The sequence below is a fragment of the Myxocyprinus asiaticus genome, chromosome 29, assembly GCF_019703515.2.
Source record: "Myxocyprinus asiaticus isolate MX2 ecotype Aquarium Trade chromosome 29, UBuf_Myxa_2, whole genome shotgun sequence".
In the NCBI taxonomy this organism is placed as follows: Eukaryota; Metazoa; Chordata; class Actinopteri; order Cypriniformes; family Catostomidae; genus Myxocyprinus; species Myxocyprinus asiaticus.
The window spans coordinates 9,083,125-9,105,129 of record NC_059372.1 but is presented as its reverse complement, the minus strand read 5'-3'; the positions used below and the strand labels follow the sequence as shown (position 1 = coordinate 9,105,129).

At 37.0% G+C, this 22,005-nt stretch overlaps 1 protein-coding gene across 1 annotated transcript; it reads right to left on the bottom strand.

Moving 5' to 3' along the window:
• Positions 1-383: 383 nt before the first annotated feature.
• On the bottom strand, positions 384-20,134 carry LOC127420012 (protein phosphatase 1 regulatory subunit 14C-like). Its single transcript, XM_051661915.1, has 4 exons — positions 19,863-20,134; positions 7,678-7,761; positions 7,502-7,534; positions 384-4,593 (listed from the first exon to the last, which is right to left on the bottom strand). Exons 1-4 carry the CDS (start codon positions 20,088-20,090, stop codon positions 4,519-4,521), a joined length of 420 nt encoding a protein of 139 aa, XP_051517875.1. The 5' UTR covers positions 20,091-20,134; the 3' UTR covers positions 384-4,518.
• Positions 20,135-22,005: the final 1,871 nt, after the last annotated feature.

Here is a 22,005-nt window from a genome sequence, read left to right as displayed (position 1 = left end):
GGAGGATTACAGGGTTTACGAAGCTATGTTGCCATGGCAAATAAGTTGTAAAATTAGACATAACTCTACAAAGAAAAGGAAAGTAATTGATTTTATATTTTTCCACACACAATTTGTTCACATCTTGTGGGTTTACTTTTGAAACAGTGAGTATTTTAACTTTTACAGATCAACATTATGCCACAAATGCTGTCGATTGAGCTAAACTTGTACTGAACCCAAAATATTCCTTTAAGATTAATAAGTGCTGAAAAAGTATTGTTTATTGTTAGATAATGTTAACTAATACAAATTTGTTGTAAAGTGTTTCCATTATTTTGATTAATATCAGTCATTAAAACTATAAAATAACACAAATGAAAGGGAACTTTTTATTACAACTGTTCAGACATTTTGCTTTTATTGTAAGTAGAACAGCACAAAAGATCACACTTTACATATATTTAAACAAAAAAACAAACCAAAAAAAAAAAAAAATTAAAAACACCCAAAATGCAGATATGCAGTCAGTAAAAATGAAGAAAAAGTAGTGAATATAATATTAATAAGAGTAATACTTGTAATAAGGTATAAAAACAGACAAATCATCGCTTAAGTACGCGATGGATCAACAAACGTTTCTACCATGCCAATAAAACATGCATAAATAAAGCTTTCATACACCTCAAATACATCTCGAACATTTTAAAAACAAAAATAACTAAAAATACTTCAAAGATCAGCCTAAACCCTGAATGTTCTTCTCCGAGAGAAGGGTCAAAGCATACCTGAAAACACACAATCTCCTTAAAGGAATAGTTAACCCCAAAAATTTAAATTCTGTTCATTTTTATTTATTTTCAGGTTTCGAAAGACATTAGGGGTTAAGGGTTAGTAAATGATGGAAGAATTTTAATTTTGGGGAAACTATCACTTTAAAATCCACATCAATACTTAGTAGCAGGCCGACAGCAGCTCTGATTAGAGCAGATGGCAATCGATGCATCTGCACATCGTTTATTTTATAGGAGATCTGTGAAACAACTGAATCAAAAAGAAGATTCCTGCAGAATTTTAGGACTGGATCCAGAACAAATCTCACTTTTTTCCCTTTCTCTCTGGCAAGCAAAACACATCGTCCATCCACACTGTAGAGGATTAGAAGTTTAAACAGCACCATAGTTTTTCCTGGATTCCTTGTTATTCGACTTACACCATCAAACACAAATCTAACCCACGAGTATGACACCAATGATGTGAAGTTTATAATGTTTATAAAGTAGTTAAAAGCCTAGATTCGAATGATTTGAGCGATTTCATTTATGGCTTGAGTCATAAATCTAGATACCTCATCCAGCGATCATTAAACTCTCATTAGCGCTAACAATCATCACAGTACATCTTTTCATTAGAGATCTATAAATAGTCATGCAGCCCTTGTTGTCATCTAGAATCATTAAAACCGGATTTTTTTTCTTCTTACTTTAGGGCAGCACATCCCACCCAAATCCTTTAAACTTTAGGTATACCACAATCCAAGATCAAAGTACAGTTACTGAATTATGTTATCAAGCCACAAATATGATGGATACATGATAGACTGATATGTACTCTAGGCAATTAAATGACTTAAAGTTAATATTAAACAAAGACCGTGTGCCATTTATGTGTTCCTGGCCCTGAAAGACTACACATCCCATCATGCTTTGCTCAAGTTGTGAATGGGATAAGGAAGAATGACATGCAATAAAATCAACATCTGTGTTTGAAAAGGAATACTAACTTTCTACTTACTGAATACTGAGCAGTATACTGTGTTGCTTTAATCCTGCCATTGAATAAAGAAATAAAAAAGTAATTCTGACTTTATTTCTCGCAATTGCGACTTTAGATCTCGCAATTGCAACTTTAGATATCGCATTTGCAACTTCTTAGTTTCGACTTTAGATCTCGCAGTTGCGACTTGCAATTGCGACCATATCTCGCAATTGCGACTTTATTTCAATTTCGCATTTAGATCTTGCAATTGCGACTTTATTTCAATTTCGCATTTAGATCTTGCAATTGCAACTTTAGATCTCGCAATTGCAACTTTATATCTCGCAATTGCAACTTTAGATATTGCATTTGCAACTTCTTAGTTTCGCCTTTAGATCTCGCAGTTGCGGCTTTAGATCTCGCAGTTGCGGCTTTAGATCTCGCAGCTGCAACTTTAGATCTCGCAGTTGCGACTTGCAATTGTGACCATATCTCGCAATTGCGACTTTATTTCAATTTCACATTTAGATCTTGCAATTGCGACTTTATTTCAATTTTGCATTTAGATCTTGCAATTGCGACTTTAGATATCGCATTTGCAACTTCTTAGTTTCGCCTTTAGATCTTGCAGTTGCGGCTGTAGATCTCGCAGTTGCGACTTGCAATTGCGACCATATCTCGCGATTACGACTTTATTTCAATTTCGCATTTAGATCTTGCAATTGCGACTTTATTTCAATTTTGCATTTAGATCTCGCAATTGCAACTTTAGATCTCACAATTGCAACTTTAGATATCACATTTGCAACTTCTTAGTTTCGCCTTTAGATCTCGCAGTTGCGGCTTTAGATCTCGCAGCTGCAACTTTAGATCTCGCAGTTGCGACTTGTAATTGCGACCATATCTTGCAATTGTGACTTTATTTCAATTTCGCATTTAGATCTTGCAATTGCGACTTTATTTCAATTTTGCATTTAGATCTCGCAATTGCAACTTTAGATCTCACAATTGCAACTTTAGATATCACATTTGCAACTTCTTAGTTTCGCCTTTAGATCTCGCAGTTGCGGCTTTAGATCTCGCAGCTGCAACTTTAGATCTCGCAGTTGCGACTTGTAATTGCGACCATATCTCGCAATTGTGACTTTATTTCAATTTCGCATTTAGATCTCGCAATTGCAACTTTAGATATCGCATTTGCAACTTCTTAGTTGCGGCTTTAGATCTCGCAGTTGCGGCTTTGATCTCGCAGCTGCAACTTTAGATCTCGCAGTTGCGACTTGCAATTTCGATCATATCTCTCAATTGCTACTTTATTTCAATTTCGAATTTAGATCTCGCAATTGCAACTTTAGATCTCGCAATTGCAACTTTAGATATCGCATTTGCAACTTCTTAGTTTTGCCTTTAGATCTTGCAGTTGCAACCTTATTTCTTGCAATTGCAACTTTATATCTCAATTGCGCACTTAGATTTTGTAATTGTGACTTTAGATCTCGCAATTCATACTTTATTTCTCATAATTATGAGAAATCACAATAAAATAATTTAGGAAATATATGGTGTGTACTGTGGAAGCTGGATCCTGCTACTGAATAAAAAATAAGAGGTAATTCTTACATTATATTTCACGATTGTAAGTTTATATCTCGCAATTGCGACTTTAGATCCCACTATTGCAAATTATAAAGTTGCAACTGTGACATATAAATTCAGAATTACCTCTTATTTTTTTTCTTCCATGGTGGGATCCAGCTTCCATATTATACACTCTATGTTTCCTAATGTATTTTGAAAATTGTAAGTCAAACAGTATGCTACTATGCAAACATTAGTATGACACATTGTTGTCACATGACCTCATTACATTGCATGTGAACGTTGTCTAGTTATAATTTTGGAAATTTGGAATACGATTATTTTGCATTATTATTGCAATATTTTCTAAAACTTTTTAAGTAAAGTCAAATCGTGGTTGATATTACGTTGTCTCACTGGAAATGGAAGGTCAAGTCAAGCATATTCCACTAAGTTTGCTCTGTTGTATACTGCACATTTTGGCAGAAAATGTGCACACTACATACTGCAAAAATAGTACGATTAGTATGTTAGCATGCTATTCGGAACATAGCCAAAGTAAGGTTTGACATTTATTGGTGAATGTAGGCCATTCATTGCTGTTCTAGGATCAGATATTCAGAAAAAATGACAACAGGACACTACATGGACATAAGTTGTTCTGAGATTGGTGGCAAAGGCCAGTGGCTATTAAAACAATTGTAAAAAATACTAAAAAAATTGTGACTAAAATAAAAAAAATTAAAATATAAATAATAATAACATAAAATAGCTTTGGAGTCAGTCGTAGTCGCATACAAATAGCTGTAATACTGCACCAAACAATGTGATTATGTGGTGAGCCTATAAGACTAATTGAGAAGTTGAGGTTAGGAACAACAGACTAACCCAAGTGGCTGTTGAAATTGTTTACGAGTCTCTGTGCGAGTTTTAGATGGTGTCCTGGATGAACTCTGGGACTCTTGGGGCATTGGGAAATGAAGACATGGCTTGTAATGTGTACTGAACAATACTGTTTGTACGTTGTATTGTGGGATATGTGTCCTTGCAAAATGAACTCTGGTATATTGATTCCTGGTGAGAAATGAATCCTGGGATCTGGAGTCCTTGCGTGTTGTATGCTGTGTTGTGACTCTATGCTGATTGATCGATTGTGGGACCTGCAGTCAAGGTAGCTGGATTGTCGTTTGCATTTTCAAGCACTTAAAAGCTTTTCTTCTGTGGAGCGCTGAGTTTTCTCATTCCCCTTATCCTACCGAGCAGCTCGCGCACAAATTCCTGGTGTAGAGAGACAAAGAGAAGGGCAGTCAAACAGACTGTGTGGGCTTTTTATTTACATCATAATGATGGATGGGGTAAGTGTGTTTATGTGTGGTTGTGATTAGATCAACTGAATTTTACATCATAGGACAGTTAGTGATCACTGCATGTGTGTGCTTTGGCTGTGTGTGTGTGGGTCATTGGGTTAGTGTCTCTACTGTAGGTCTTGTGCACTTTGATTTTCATAGTGTCGCATGGATCCTTTAAACACGTTTTCAGGTCAGTGGGCTCATATGAAATCCACTCCCATGTCCTGGAGCTGTGTCTGTACAGTATGTGACTGTGCTAGCACTGGACTGACTGATACAGTATGAATAAAAAGACAAATACAGATTGTTTGTAGTCTGTATGTAATCAGTATCAGTTTGTGTGTAATCTATGACTCTGTTTCAAAACCTAGTGAACTGCCTCGTGTCTACATAGTATATATTAGGGCTGCACAATTAATCGAAATAAAATTGAAATCGCGATATGACCTCGTGTGATTATTAAATCGCAAAGGGCTGCAATTTAATTAAATAAATAAATAGTCGGCTTGCTTCAAAGTTTATTTGCGCTGCTTTGTCCAGTCTATATTAAATTAGAGCATTATTACAGTGTTTTCAGAGCGGTTCTTTGCTTCACATTAAAATCTCATGCTTAGAGTAACAGAAGTGCTCAGAGTTCAGTTCTGTTTGCTTACGTGCGCTAAGTGCTTTATTTATGCTGCCTTTACATGCTATCGGAATGATCGTAAATATGAGTTTCCCACTCGGAAGTTGCACGACGAATGACCCCTCAAGTCGTAATTATGACCGGGAAACTCAAATATAATTTTGATACCCGAGTTTCCGAGCTGGGAGGTGTTCTAAACTTTCAACAAGGTGGAGGAGAGCATAGTTTCTGTTTTGCATGACAGGTCTTGTTAATTTTTCTAAATACAGTTAATTGTTAGCGCTTGCCATTTTGGTCATATTAATTTATGTATATCAGCAACCATTCTATGTATGTTGTACATTTTTACACCATGAAAATAGCTTGTATTTGACCAAAATTCCATTATCATCAGCAAGCAGAGTAATATGTGTTATGGTGTCAAAATAAAAGTTCCTCAAGAAATATGTATGAATGAACCTGGCATCAGTGGTGGATTTAGGCACAGGCGACACGGGCAACCAGGGCGGCATCTTGCTTGGGGCAGCACGGGGCCCTTGCCAGGGGGGTTGTTGCTGAAGTGGGGGTTCGCCCAGGGTGCCATACAAGCTAGAACCGCCACAGCCTGGCATCTGCCATGTTTTGTGTTATTTCCGACAACAAAGCACTTGAACATGACGTACTCGTAATTACCACTTTAGAAGTGGGAAGATGGATAATTTCCATAGCACATGAAGGCAGAATTACACTTGGCACGCGCATCCTGCACCATTTACTTTTATTCACTTACTCGCATGGAAAAAAGATGCAATGAAAGTAAATGGTGACTCAGACTAACAATCTGCCTAACATTTCTCTTTTGTGTTCCACGGAAGAAAGTCAAAGAGATGAGGATGAGTAAATGATGACCAAATTTTAATTTTCCTTTTAATGGCCAAACATTTTTCGTGCCACTGCAAAGCGCAAGTGGGCATGGGTGTGAGTGTTTCTGTGGGTGTATGAGCGCAAACTGTGGGTGTATTTTATGTAAACGAAGTGGTGCAAAGCGCAATTTGCTATTTTATTGAGAAATATGTAATTGCGCTAAGATGTTTGAGAAGCACATCTAATCTCAGCGCAAAGTCTAAAATCAGTTCCTGCAATGGCAGTTTGGAGATTTTACCAGCAGGTGGTAATAAAGTTCATGTCCAAACTCTGAAAATATATTGGAACATCAAATTATGTCCCTGACGATCACTGTTGTAGCCGTTTTACGAAATACATTTGTGTTAAATGTTCTAGAGGTCATGGTGTATTTTTTAGTTATTGTTTTTATGTTTATATTTACAATTGTATTTTTGATCTAATTTATATTGGTATTTTTCCACCTGTTGTCATAGAGTGTCGTTAGAGTAAGTCACTGTAGAAGGGGAAGAAGTTGGACAGGGTAAAATGTTTGGATTTGGTATGATTTCTGACTACGTTGTTTTTATTATATTTTCGTTTCATTTAAAGTCTAAATTGAATTTAGAAATATTTTTGTTTAATTTTTTTTTTGTGTTTCAATAAATGAATGTAATTTTTCAAAATCAAAGTTGACCAGCAGAAATGAAGTGCGTGCAAATATCCCTCGATCCACAGCCTAACCTGAGATGCCGATAGAAGCACTGTTAATACTAGCCATGATTTGTGTGTTAGTAGATGAAAATTATTAATAATACTTATATTCGCTATAATTTAATGGAGCCTACATCCAAATCCTGACAAGAACCACAATTTCCAATGCATATAATGTAAAAGGAGCATATCACTGTCATAGAAATATGCCTGAATGCAAGTCCATATTTCTATTCTTTTAAATGATTGCATACAATCCACTTACACTACCAGCTTCTTATGAACGTGCTGTCTTTGTTTATATCGCTGGTGCTTGACAGGGAATGGACTATATAATAGGACACAAACGGTGCCAGAAAAGAACTTCAGAATTAATTTGCTCTTGACCCAGCCCATTAGCGCTTTGCATGCGCAATTTCACCAAACCCACTTGCGACTAGACTTAAACGCATGTTTGTACGAAAATAACAAAACTTCGTGGCCATGCCCATTTACTTTGGCCGTACGGCTTGAAGCACAGCGCTTAGCACTAGCGCTTTTAAAATAGGCCCCACATTGTCTTAAAATGCTGTCTGTCTAGGCAGCACAAGGTTTTGGACTAGAGCTGTTGGTGACTTTTTTGTGCATAATGACTTACATCAGTGGGTTTGAAGCAGTCTGACAGTGATTCCTGACAAGATGGACAAAAACAGAGAGATATCATGGATTGAGACACATAAACATCTTCAAAGGCTAAAACAAACAGAATTTTACCCTCTTTTATTAGAAACTAAACTCTCTAACTCACGAACACACACATATATATGGGTTTACCTGTAGTTTTATGGTTCTCTCGTCTTCACTGTTCACTTCCAGCAGATCATCAATGTCGATCTCCACCTCTGGCATTTCCTCCTCCTAACACAGATCAAACACAGGTCTTTAATATCTCAATTGCTTCTCTTAGACAGAAAGAACATCAAATGTAGACTTAGTCTCCTGCTTCTCAGATTTGTCTTCCATGAATGCCCTTTAGTAATCTCACATGTGTCTCCTCTAGAGTTTCAGAAGAGATCCCAACAATGTCTCCAACTGTGCTCAGATTTACCAAGATACCAAAGTCTGCAGTCGAAAATATGAATATGAACTCAAACATTTCTCATCACATTCTTCCAAGACCAAATGATCTGAGCTATGCTATTCACGTCAATTGTTATTGCTCGATACTCTTACTGTATGTCAACGATGGTATCATTTGTAGCCATTTTATTTCTCCAAGTGAATTTTAGGAGAAACATCTGCAACCAAATTGATACTTAATTGAGCTGTACATTAAGTCCACTAAGAGAAACCACTGAGCAATTTTTCTGAGGCTGATGTGAAAAAACATAGATTGGAATAAGGAATAATGCTTTATGAGAAACATTTAAGAAGTGATCTAGAAAGCATCAGTAAACTCTCTGGTCACAAGCTAAGGTTAATCTGTAAAGTCATTAATCAGAATGCTGTGCCAATGTGATGACAGACGCAAACACACACATACTACACACAGGATGAGATGAAGTCTAAAAATACACTCCCCCCTTTAAAGGTGAAAGAGAGAGGGAGGTATTTTCCATGTAGCAATTGGTTTGGAATGGCCTGAGAGAGAGATGGAATAATACATCATCACACATTATACAATAAATCGTCAGCCACTCCGTACACAATCATTATGAAACAGCAATTGTCATTGCCAATGTGTTGTGTTTGTGTGAGTGTCACAGCAAATCCAGGAAGGATAAATCCAGGATTGACTCTTCAAATTCACCCCTACTTCATCAAGTAAACATGAAGGTTGATTTGTTTCAAAGTTTGTTCATTACATACATTTCAGTGTAATGGTAGTGAAATGCCCATTACTGTGCAATGCAACAAAAAAATAAAAAAAATAAAAGAATCTATAAATGGTGCCAGTGAAAGTTTGGACACACAAAAAACAAGTATAAGACTACAACAATAAAAACATAATAGCATTAGCCTATGAATATTTTAATAATAATGATATCTGGACATTCTAGAAAGTAGTAATAATGAGTAGGTGTATCCAAACTTATGACGATGTGTGTGTTTCAGTACAGTACAAACACTAAGCATTAGACTACTAGATCATTAGAACAGATCAGTCCACACACAGTGTTGGGGGTAATGCGATAAAAGTAATACACGTTATGTAATCAGATTACTTTTTTAGAGTAACGAGTAAAGTATGCAATATTCTTTATTTTAGACGATAATATCGGAGTTGATTTTTAAATAAAGTAAGGCGTTGCTTTTGTACACCTCTGCTGTCCCTGTATTGCGAGAAATCAGGAGTAAAAGTGTGAAACTTCGGGCAGGAGACGTAGTGCATGATGGGCATTGTTGTTCTATAGAGTGTGAGGCCAGAGACTATTTAGCATATAGACGAGTCATTTCTATTTAAATGAATTGGAGAAATTGGAACACCCAGCCAATAAGCTCTAGCACTTAACAATCGATGGATGTAGAAAGGAAGTCCCGCCTTGCAGGTAAAAGAGCCAATCACCTTTTAGATACAGATTTCGCCTGTCAATCAACGCATTTCGTGTTTTAGGGTAATATGAGGTCAACATTCGGTTGAGTGAAACGCGGTTGATTCGTGTGTAATATACACTGTGTAAAAAAAATCAGTAAACGCTTTTAGGCAGAGGGATTATAAGACTAGTCTTCCACTGGCCATGACATGATACACAGGGTGAAATACTCGCTCAATTCACTGACTTATGCAGCCGAACTGCTCCATGTTACAGCACCCTGTAACTGGGGGAATGGGATGAGAAAAGATTCTGGATCAGTGGCTCCGAGCAATGTTCTACATCGATTGTGTACGCAGAGAAAATGTCTTAGTTTCTAAAAATATTCGACATTTTTGTTTTATAATAAACATGTAGTTTGATTCATGAACCAAACTTTTTTAATGAAATTTTGATAGTATTAAAAACGATTCCATTCAAGTTGTGTCAACATGCGCCTTTGAAGTTGTGGCATCTGTACGCACCATGGATCAACTCAAAACAAGTGTGCACTGAGATGACTTAAGAGAAAAATATTCATTTATTCATCAGACTTATTCCTTGAACATGTTAGGCTGGCATTCCCCACTGAATTTTATCCTGACTTTTGAAAAACATCATAAGTTGACTCTGGCATTGTCGATGGGCACCACACATGATGACATATATGATGCAGGTTCAAGTGATGGACTTTGCTGGTTTAGGTAAGACAGTGGTTATTCTTCATTATTCATATTGGCTGCCTTGTTTCTTTTTTTGTTTTTTGTTTTTTATCCCCGTTTTCTCCCAATTTGGAATGCCCAATTCCCACTACTTAGTAGGTCCTCATGGTGGCGCGGTGTGTCAGGGAGTAGGGCGGGGCCGGGTCGTGATGCTGCACACCCGGCCCCTAATCAGGCTAATCAAGCCCTCAAGAAGGATAAAGGCGACCGGAGGCGGCAGTTCTAGAGAGAGTGAGTTACAGGCAGCTGCCCGGCATGTGTTTGTTTTTGTCTTTTTGTTTAAGTTCATTATTAAATTATTATTTATATTGTCAAGCCGGTTCTTGCCTCCTCCTTTCCCTTGTACCTCATTACACACAGTTACTCACCTCAATCCGGGTGGTGGAGGACAAGTCTAAGTTGCCTCCGCTTCTGAGACGTCAATCCGCACATCTTATCACGTGGCTCGTTGTGCATGACACCGCGGAGACTCACAGCATGTGGAGGCTCATGCTACTCTCCGCGATCCACGCACAATTACCACACACCCCATTGAGAGCCAGAACCACTAATCGCGACCACGAGGAGGTTACCCCATGTGACTCTACCCTCCCTAGCAACCGGGCCAATTTGGTTTTAGGAGACCTGGCTGGAGTCACTCAGCACGCCCTGGATTCAAACTCGTGACTCCAGGGGTGGTAGTCAGCATCAATACTCACTGAGCTACCCAGGCCCCCCCCCCCCATGTTGTTTATTAAAACAAATCATGCATATTCATGTTATTGATTCTTTATTGTAAATATGATGTGAAGACCTACTTTCTAAATATCTGTTTGTTTACTTCTGTTGTTCTGGCATGAGTGTTGTACAGTAGCTAGCATGACCTGTAATGTCTCTTGTATGCAATGCATGGATTATTTGTATGGAATGCATAGCAGAAGAGAAAGTTGCTGTGAGAAAAATGTATCGCAAAAGTAATGCAAAAGTAACTTAACGCTTTACTTTCCATAAAAAATATATTTTTAATTAATTAAGTTACTTTTTTAAGGAGTAACGCAATATTCTAATGAGTTACTTTTAAAAGTAACATTACCCAACACTGTCCACACATATACATTAGCTAAGTAGGCCAGACATCAGACAGCCAATGGCGATCACCCCTGGCCAAGTGTGCAATGACCATCAATGTTAAAAATTTTATTGTGTTTTACACACACACACACACACACACACAGATCTCTACAAATCCATTAACAGAAAACAGGTCTGTCTGTAGCCTAGTTTTGCTATTTTTAAGCATGTATGTGGTGTGTGCAATTCAATGTGTGTATGTTAGTTATATTTTTTCAAAGGCAGACTCAGCTTTGACCTTCCTAAAGAGAAAAATCGTCAGCAACCCGTGACACCATGTTTAAAAAAAATTTTTTTTTTTTAAACAGCAACATTTCTAATACAGCTTTACAGATATACCAGCGAACCATCTCTCTCTCGAAAGCTGCTTTGACTAAGAGTCATGCCTCAGATACGATAGGAGAGAAAGTAAGAGAAAGAGAGAGACTTGACACGAAGCAGGTCAAAATGATTAGTGCTGGTCTGATAAGTTTGAGAGTGTGTGTGTGTTAGTATTAGAGTTAGGAACCAGTATAAAAAAAAAAAATTGGGTCACAGGTCAATACCCATGTACCCAGATGATGTATGTCCAGAATCTATAAAGACTACACGCATGCACACCTTCGGATGAATGGCATTTATGTTGTATTCTACTCAAGAGTTTTCCGATCTGAATAAAGAGGAATCTGACCCGGAATTGTTAAACTCCTTTCGATTCCCATCCTAAGTTAGTATGTGTATCGGTCTGCAGTCTTTTAAAGATATCATCCCACTGTGCAAGACTTTGTATACACATCAACACCCACACATTTATGAACTGTATGCACTACAAATGAAGACTTTGACAAATCAGCCTTTTAGAACACTCCCTTGCCCATTTTAAACTAAATAGATTTGTTTGATAAATAATGATCCAATCAGTAGGCTGGCTATTGTCAAGATTAGCTCATATATCATGCGCTTAAACATTCACGAATACCAGGACTAATATTCTTAGACCTCTTTGTGGGTGTGGGTGTGGGTGTGCACTCCCTAGTGCCCTAAAGAGAGAAAATAGGGAAAAAGACAATACCATCCACCATTAATTAACCTGATAAAGCCCCACAATCAGCAGATCAGTCAAGCTAACTGACAAGACATGGCCAATCAATCACAGAGCTGATATCCATTACAGCCATTGGCCATCTCAAACGATCATTTCATTTGCTGTTTTCACTCTGATGTCATTGATGACCACTATAATAAATCATATGTTCCAGCTGTGCAAATGTGCTTTCAGAGGTAAATAATGTCCCTCTATTGTGCATGAAAAGCCCTGCAGGTGGATTCTGGGTACTGAATATGTGTGCCATCAGTCCAGAGTGTTGAATGAGCTCTGCCAGTCTGCAGAACCAACCAGACACCTTCACTTGAAATATCTGTGCACCATACCTCATTGTACAGTCGACTGGTGTTTCATTGGCAAACACAAAGCAGAGAAATCTCTCTTTCTCTCTCTCTCTCTCTCTCTCTCTCTCTCTCAGAACAGACAGGTCAGGTCACTGAGGATTTGTATCAGAATAGCAAACAGAGAACGATGTCTTGCAGCAAAGTGTGATGTGTATACATGAAAGCCGACGGCAATACTCAAAAATCACACAAACTCTCCCACACATGATCCACAATTTTAGAGTTGCCAGGTCTTTGTGTTAAGGCAGCCCATTGTTCAATCAAAACTAGCCTAATTCCATTCTAATACTACTACTTTTTAGATTCAAGTTTAGATTAGATTCAACTTTATTGTCATTGTGCAGAGTACAGGTACAGAGCCAATGAAATGCAGTTTGCATCTAACCAGATGTGCAAATAGCAATATGTATTTATAAAAAAAAATAAAAATAAAAATAAAATATATATATATATATATATATATATATATATATATATATATATATATATACTCGAGTATATACTTGGCAACCTTGCACAATTTGCACCTCACATACATAAGCAGATTGTACTGTACTGTGGACATATGTGGTCATAAAACACCATGTGCACACAAATTCTGTATGTCAGGGAAGATTTATGACCTGGGTCCTTCGGTCTGTAGAATGAGGCTTATAATGTTTGATTCAGCAATGTCAGGTGAAGGTGAAAATATGAGATCCACAAACAAGAACAAAATGAATGGAGGCATTTGTAGTTTCTGATACACACTCTATCAGTACAAACAGTTGAAATAAAATGTACTGTATTTCCCAAGATATCAGAGAGACAGACCCCTGAAGCGTTTAACCTCAAAGATAAATCCCTTCCCCCCTTATTAAAGAGGAATACAGGGGAGGGGGCTGTGGGTATCTTTTGCCGACGGGCATTTTAGCTGAAACCAAATGGGGTGAATGTGGAAGATCATTTTGCCGTGTTGTGTGTGTGTGTGAATTTGAATGTGTATATGTCCATATATTTGTCCATTCAATCCCAAGGTCATGCTTTCACTATGTAGTTTCATTTTTCATACAATTATTAAACCCTGTGACATTCAACCCCAATGTTATTATTTTTTTCCCACTCAACATCAAAACGAATGTAACTGGGTTGACAAAATATTTTGTAATGGATTAATAGAAGTAAAGGATTTTTTTTTTTTTTTTTACATTTAGCCCCGAAACATTTAAAATGTAACAGGGTTGACAAAAAATTTTTGGAAAGAAAAGTAATGGGTTATTATTTTTTTTATTCAACCCCAAAACATTTAGAATGTAACAGGATTGACAAAACTTTTTTTGGCAGAGAAGTAATGGATTATTTTTCCATTCAACCCCAAAAGATTTCAAATGTAACAGGGTTGACAAAAAGTTTTTTGAAAGGGGGCCTGGGTAGCTCAGCAAGTAAAGACGCTGACTACCACACCTGGAGTCACAAGTACGAATCCAGGGCATGCCAAGTGATTCCAGTCAGGCTTCCTAAGCAATCAATTGGCCCGGTTGCTAGGGTGGGCAGAGTAACGTTGGGTTAACCTCCTCATGGTCGCTATAATGTGGTTCTCACTCTCAGTGGGGCTTGTGGTGAGTTGTGTGTGGATGCCGCAGAGAACAGCGTGACACCTCCACACGCACTAGGTCTCCGCGGTAACATGAACAACAAGCCACATGATAAGATGTGTGGATTGACGGTCTCAGACGTGGAGGCAGCTGAGATTCATTCTCCGCCACCCGCAGGGTTGGGAAGTAACGGAATACATGTAACGGGATTACGTATTTAAAATACAAAATATTTTACATGCACGTTACCAGACACGATCATATTTTTCTATCAAGAAAATTCACGTTGGATCATAATAATTTTTTTTCTAGTAAGACATTTTGATATTAGGGCAAAAATCGTATTCTTGATGATAATTCTTTTATTGTTTTCCTGTAAAAATATCTAAAAATCCTTAAAACAAGATCAATTTGATTTTTCTTGTTTTAGAAACAACACTGCATAAGATATTTAGGTTTTTCAGAGAATGTATTTTTAACATGTGTATTTGTCTTCCTGTACTGGCAGAGTTTTTATAGTCAAAACAAGTGAAAAAATCTACCAGAGCTGAAGAAGTAATCCAAAGTATTTAGAATACATTACTGACCTTGCGTAATCTAATGGAATATGTTACAAATTACATTTTACAGCATGTATTCTGTAATCTGTAGTGGAATACATTTCAAAAGTAACACTCCCAACCCTGGCCACCCGGAATGAGGCGAGTCACTATGCCTCCAGGAGGACCTAGAGTGCACTGGGAATTGGGCATGCCAAATTGGGGAGAAAAGTGGAGAAAATCCAACAAAAAAAAAAAAAAGAAAAAAGAAAATATAGTTTATTTTTGTTCCATTCAACCCCAAAACATTTAGAATGTAACAAGGTTGACATAAAACATGTTTTGAAACAGAAGTAATGGGTTATTATTTTTTTCCAATTCAAGCCAAAAATATTTAAAATGTAACAGGGTTGACACAGTTTTTTTGTCATTAGCATTAGCATAAATGGCACATTTCCTGACATTTTTAAGTAAACTACATAAAACAACACTATTGCTTGATTCTGCACTGCAAACCAGCTGCTAAAAAGCCACGGCATGCCAAGTGGTACAGCAGTGATTCTGATAATTAGCTTTTACATCCAGTCATGGCAGTATCCAGCTTTTATTACACACAGACACACACTGTTAATCTGCATGCTTGCAAACTGCAGCACTGAGCCCATAATAGACAGAATCCTCTGTACAGAAAAGAGCTTATGCAGCAGTTTATGACCTCCATTGATTTGAGGAGTAAGTTAGACTGAGGACTCCATCATTATCTCACATGTGTACTACCTCATTTTACATTCAATACCCTAATGACCTCCTGACGGACCAGTTTTACAAAGGTAAATCCCATCAGTGCTCTGACACACAAACACGCACTGTATTACAGAGGAACAACAAAAAAATCCTACAGTTGTTCTGCGTAAGCCTGTAAGGGATACATCGCTGTTCTGTACTGGAGTAGAGTTTGTTTCGGGCCTTAATGTTTAGTTGGCAATAATTCTCTCACTTCTCCAGAGAAAACATTCACTGGCAGCAAGTAATCCCATTCTGACCTCTCTTCCTTCCTTAAATTGGTTTTTTTGAGGTATCAAAGCTAAACAGCACCTTCCATTAATCCTAACAGCCATATTGCAGAATGGTGATGTTATAACTGAGCGACACGCAAATCCGCTCAGAAACTGTCTGTTTCCATGGTAAAACAGATAAAAACTTTCCATAAACAAAATGAACAGTTATTACCGTGGGAACCAGGAAGTAATCGCGTTTAAATAAAGAATGATCAGTGCAATCCTGAGGTTGCACTTTCGCTCTAAAGTTAAATTTGTATTCCACTGACAGTTAGGTCTAGGGTTGGGGTTTGGGATAGGGAGTGGCATTATTAAAATATGCATTCCTGTTAACTCTATTATATATATTATTATTATTATTTTTTATTTTATTTTTTATTTTTTTTATTTTTCTCCCAGTTGTGCTTTTTAAGTCCTCGTGGTCACGTAGTGATTCGCCTCAGTCCGGGTGGCGGAGGACGAATCCCAGTTGCCTCCACATCTGAGATCGTCAACCCGTGCATCTTATCACGTGGCTTGTTGAGCGCACTGCCACGGAGACATAGCGTGTGTGGAGGCTTCACGCATCCACCGCGGCAACCACACTCAACTCACCACGCGCCCCACCGAGAACGAACCACATTATAGCGATCATGATGAGGTTACCCCATGTGACTCTACCCTCCCTAGCAACCGGGCCAATTTGGTTGCTTAGGAGACCTGGCTGGAGTCACTCAGCACGCCAACTCTATTACATTATTTACGACTACTTCTCTTTTGGCACCAAAAGGACATGTCTGTGGACATTTCACCCAAAAACTGGAGCTTACTATTGACGAATTCACTGTGTGATCAGTCTGTAATAACCGGAGCTAATGAGAACCGAATTATTAGTTATTCTCCAATTGAACTCGACAAGACAAAATTAGACATAAATACTGCAATCTCAGCATTATAACTAGATTTGTACATTTCTTAGAAATTGTGAGTGGTGCTTTCCCATGCAAAACTTATTGCTATGACACTAGGGTGTTGTGGGTGGTTGCCAGGGCCTGCGGCCAAAAAAGCCCACCTCCAAGTCCCAAGTGATATAAATGCTGAAGTTTACTAATTTAGGGTTAGGGGTTTGTTCAAAAACGTATGAGCAATAGCAATAGTGATGCTTTCCTTATTAAGTACCACTTATAATCTTTAACCTTGTGCAACCCTGTGTCCACATGCATGGACGTTGTATTTTGGCTTCTCTATACGCAATAATTTAAATGAATTTAAACTGACTGAATACTGTTCACAGCACTCTAGACTGTCATTTAAGGGTTAAAATTCTGGCGCACGGAATCACGTGAAACAACAACAAGACCTTGATTTCCATGAAGCATTTCTACGGCGCAGAGCCAACATAAGTGCCTCTGGTAAGAAACCTTTTTAAGTTTTTTCATTGAAACCTGTTTTGGGTATAAAGAGTAGCATCTCTAGTTTCAATTGATATGCCGCTTAAAAAAACGCAATCATTCATTTTTCACACGTCAGCATGCTTATAAATATGATGTCCACATATATGGATTTTGGGACATTATTTCCTCCAAATTTGAAAAAACATGTTAGTTATTTTGAATCCATTTCAATTAACACATCATTTAACTTAATTTTAATATAAATTTTGTTATATTTTATTTTGTTATTAGTGTACAATACGGTTTTATTCATTAACATTAGTAAATGCATTCCTGTATATTTATTGTGCATTTTCACACTGAGAATAAATGGGTTCATCCAAAAACTGGAAAATGTTGCTTTCAGAGGCTTTATATGGAGTTAGGATGTAAATAAGTTAGGATGAGAATAAGACCAGTGCAGACAGACAGCACACTGGAGGTTAAGTCATTCACTTAATAAGGAGCAAGGGAGCATCCTATAGCTTTCCTATGCAGCTAAATGCAATACACTCCTAAAATCTGATCAAAAGTTCAGTTTCAGGCTGCAGATGTGGACATCAGTTTTTAAAATTTTTTTTATTTTTATTAGGTGCTACTAGTTACAAATCAAAAAGGGAAATGGAAAATGCACACAGCAGTCATGCTCGGGTCTCAGGAGGTTAACTAAAGCTTAATTGCATTGCACTGAAATATATTTCTTGTGTTTATTGTTGCAGCTGGCATACAGTACTCAGGACCTTGATATTTCTGTAAAGTATATAGCCTGTTATTGTAAACTGCTATTCAATGAGCATTGAGCTGTTAATGGTTATTGGGTACAATATGTGTGACCTCCTCTTGTATCGGATGTAAACATGACAGGCCATTAAAATACACCTGAGTAAACAACTCTTTTACTAGCTCTAATCTGATTAGCCTAGATTGTGGTGCTTGTAAACAATATCCTAAGCTTTTGGTGTTTATGTTAACAACCAGTGGTTGATTTAGGCATGGGCGACATGGGCAGCCCACACAGACAAGTGGGCGCCCTGAACTCCACCAGTAATCTCATTTACAATCACCACCAACACCCCCCTCTCCCCAAAAGCTAGAACCGCTACTGTTAACAACACAAATACAATACAGTTTAATTGCCACAAAACTTCATTTGGCTAAACAAATACTATGCATTACAATAAATTGGGGGTCTAAAAGTTTGTATTACCAGCAGTGTCAGTCACATTTTATAATACATTTCATTAATAACAAACTTCATTGCATTCTATAATGTTTAACAGATAATTTTAAAATGTATAGAATGTTTTTAGATTTTTACAGAAAATCCTTTGTTTTATTTATCTTTCCATGGGGGTCCCTGGTAACAGAGGATCATCAAATTGAAAGAAACTGGCTGAAAATAGCTTACACAAATAGACAGACACACACAAAATCATATGGTACACCTTCTTTCTCCTTCTGTCTGTCTCTCTCTTTTCAACATCTGACTGCCAGGTACTACTGCCATCAGATATCTCGCTATAAGCACCCATGAGATGCAAAGAAATTCTGTCTACAGACCGACTGGAAAAGCTCAAGTCCCAAGAGACCGTGTTAAAGCTTAATTTACCATATGCTCATGTCTGCTTAGATGGGAAAAGATAAATGTCCTCCTCCATTAACTTTAATTTTAAATACCCAAATGTCAATTACCTGATTTTTACTCATTCAGAATTTGGAAAACCCACATAAGCATTTTATTGTGGTCAGTGTTATTCTGCCTCACAAGTAAAACTTGCAATTCTCTCTCTATAGTCTCTCTGGGGCCAAAACAGCATCAGCAGAAAAAGAGCAAGCAGCCGCAGAATAGAAATACTGAAGGAGATAGACAGAGTGAGAACAAAAGAGGCACATTGCACAGAGCAATGAGATCCCTTACACAAGTCAGCAAAAAGGACATTTTCTCTTCTTTAAATGAGGACTGATGCTAAAGGATGCCACCCTGTAAAGATACCAGGCTGCAGTGCCGTCCGTTACAGCATCGCTTTAATGAAGGCAAATGTAGGTCAAACAAAGGAGACGACAATATATCAATGTATAAACCTATGGCAGCGGAGTAGCTTTGTGGTTAAAGATCTAGACTGGTTGTAGATTTAAAGGTTGAAGATATGAATCCAACAAAGGGGTGATCTATGATTTATTCCCATTGTGCCCTTGTTCAAAACACTTAACCTCAGGTTACACCAGAAATACTGAACAAGTACTGTAAAATTCTGCATATAAAGGCTAGTAATAAAAGAAAGTAAATTCTAATAAAAAATGTAAATGTTTTAAACAATTTTATAAAAATATTTTAAATTAAAAAAAAACTATTAAATGAAATTGAAAAAATAATTAAGATAACATTTTAGAATAAAACAAGACAAGATAAAGCTAAATAAGATTAAATAAATATTTAAAATTTAAAATTCAGCTAAAAACTAAATTATATTTAAAAAAAAAATTTATATTGATTTTTTTTAGTGTCATTTTTTTATACGTAAAATAGTAATAATAATAATAATAATAATAATAATAATAATAATAATAATAATAATAGAATATAGGTTCCGGTCTAGTCTTACCTCACAGTCGTACAGTTCGCTCAGCTGTTCAATGATCCATTCCTCCAGAATGAGTCTCTTCCGCAGCTCCTTGCGGTCGTACTTCACCGTCACTTTGCCCTGCTTCTTCTGCACCGGGTCATCTCGCTGCAGCGGGCTGGAACCGGCGCAACCCCCGCCGGCTTGAAAGAACACCCTGCCTGCAGCCGGGGGCAGCTGTGCGGTCGTCTCAGCGCTGGCGGTGGACATTGCGGTGGTGATGATAATGATGAGTGTGTGTGTATGCAGGGACACAGTTTGTAGCACCTGCTATTTAAAGCGCAGAGCGAGCATTTAAAGGACGGCCGGCGCGTGGGAGGGGAATGTCAAGCCAATGTGCGCGTTCGCGTTAACGCTGTGAGTGCCAGAGCGCGCATAATATTGGTGAAGAGGGATTCCCCTCTGCGCTCATTGGACACAACATCAGTGATCCTGAACAAGCCTTACAAAAGTGCGTTGTGCTGGACGTTGGCAGTGCCATGTTACCAAATGATTACCACATTCATATGGCACATTGTCTATCACTATCTATCTATCTATCTATCTGTCTGTCTGTCTGTCTGTCTGTCTGTTTGTTTGTTTGTTTGTCTGTTTATCATCCTAGTCTATCTATCTATCTATCATCAGTCTTTTTTTCTATCTATCTATCTATCTATCTATCATCAGTCTTTTGTTTCTATCTATCTATCTATCTATCTATCTATCTATCTATCTATCTATCTATCTATCTATCTATCTATCTGTCTGTCTGTCTGTCTGTCTGTTTGTTTGTATGTTTATCATCCTAGTCTATCTATCTATCTATCTATCTATCTATCTATCTATCTATCTATCTATCTATCTATCTATCTATCTATCTATCTATCATCAGTCTTTGGTATCTATCTATCTATCTATCTATCTATCTATCTATCTATCTATCTATCTATCTATCTATCTATCTATCTATAATCAGTCTTTTTTTCTATCTATCTATCTATCTATCTATCTATCTATCTATCTATCTATCTATCTATCTATCTATCTATCTATCTGTCTGTCTGTCTGTCTGTCTGTTTGTTTGTATGTTTATCATCCTAGTCTATCTATCTATCTATCTATCTATCTATCTATCTATCTATCTATCTATCTATCTATCTATCATCAGTCTTTGGTATCTATCTATCTATCTATCTATCTATCTATCTATCTATCTATCTATCTATCTATCTATCATCAGTCTTTTGTTTCTATCTATCTATCTATCTATCTATCTATCTATCTATCTATCTATCTATCTATAATCAGTCTTTTGTTTCTATCTATCTATCTATCTATCTATCTATCTATCTATCTATCTATCTATCTATCTATCATCAGTCTTTTTTTCTATCTATCTATCTATCTATCTATCTATCTATCTATCTATCTATCTGTCTGTCTGTCTGTCTGTCTGTCTGTTTGTTTGTCTGTTTATCATCCTAGTCTATCTATCTATCTATCTATCTATCTATCTATCTATCTATCTATCTATCTATCTATCTATCTATCTATCTATCATCAGTCTTTTGTTTCTATCTATCTATCTATCTATCTATCTATCTATCTATCTATCTATAATCAGTCTTTTGTTTCTATCTATCTATCTATCTATCTATCTATCTATCTATCTATCTATCTATCTATCTATCTATCATCAGTCTTTTTTTCTATCTATCTATCTATCTATCTATCTGTCTGTCTGTCTGTCTGTCTGTTTGTTTGTCTGTTTATCATCCTAGTCTATCTATCTATCTATCTATCTATCTATCTATCTATCTATCTATCTATCTATCTATCTATCTATCATCAGTCTTTGGTATCTATCTATCTATCTATCTATCATCAGTCTTTGATATCTATCTATCTATCTATCTATCTATCTATCTATCTATCTATCTATCTATCTATCTATCTATCATCAGTCTTTTGTTTCTATCTATCTATCTATCTATCTATCTATCTATCTATCTATCTATCTATCTATCTATCTATCATCAGTCTTTTGTTTCTATCTATCTATCTATCTTTGTATCTATCTATCTATCTATCTACCTGTCTGTCTATCTGTCTGTCTGTCTATCTGTCTGTCTGTCTGTCTGTATGT

Coding starts and splice junctions, on each gene's coding strand:
- LOC127420012 (XM_051661915.1), bottom strand. CDS start 20,090: ATGTCCACCGCCAGCGCTGAGACGACCGCACAGCTGCCCCCGGCTGCA. Junction 7,535..7,677: donor AGAGAACCATAAAACTACAG/GTAAACCCATAT, acceptor CCATCTTGTCAG/GAATCACTGTCAGACTGCTT. Junction 4,594..7,501: donor ACTGCTTCAAACCCACTGAT/GTAAGTCATTAT, acceptor TCTCTACACCAG/GAATTTGTGCGCGAGCTGCT.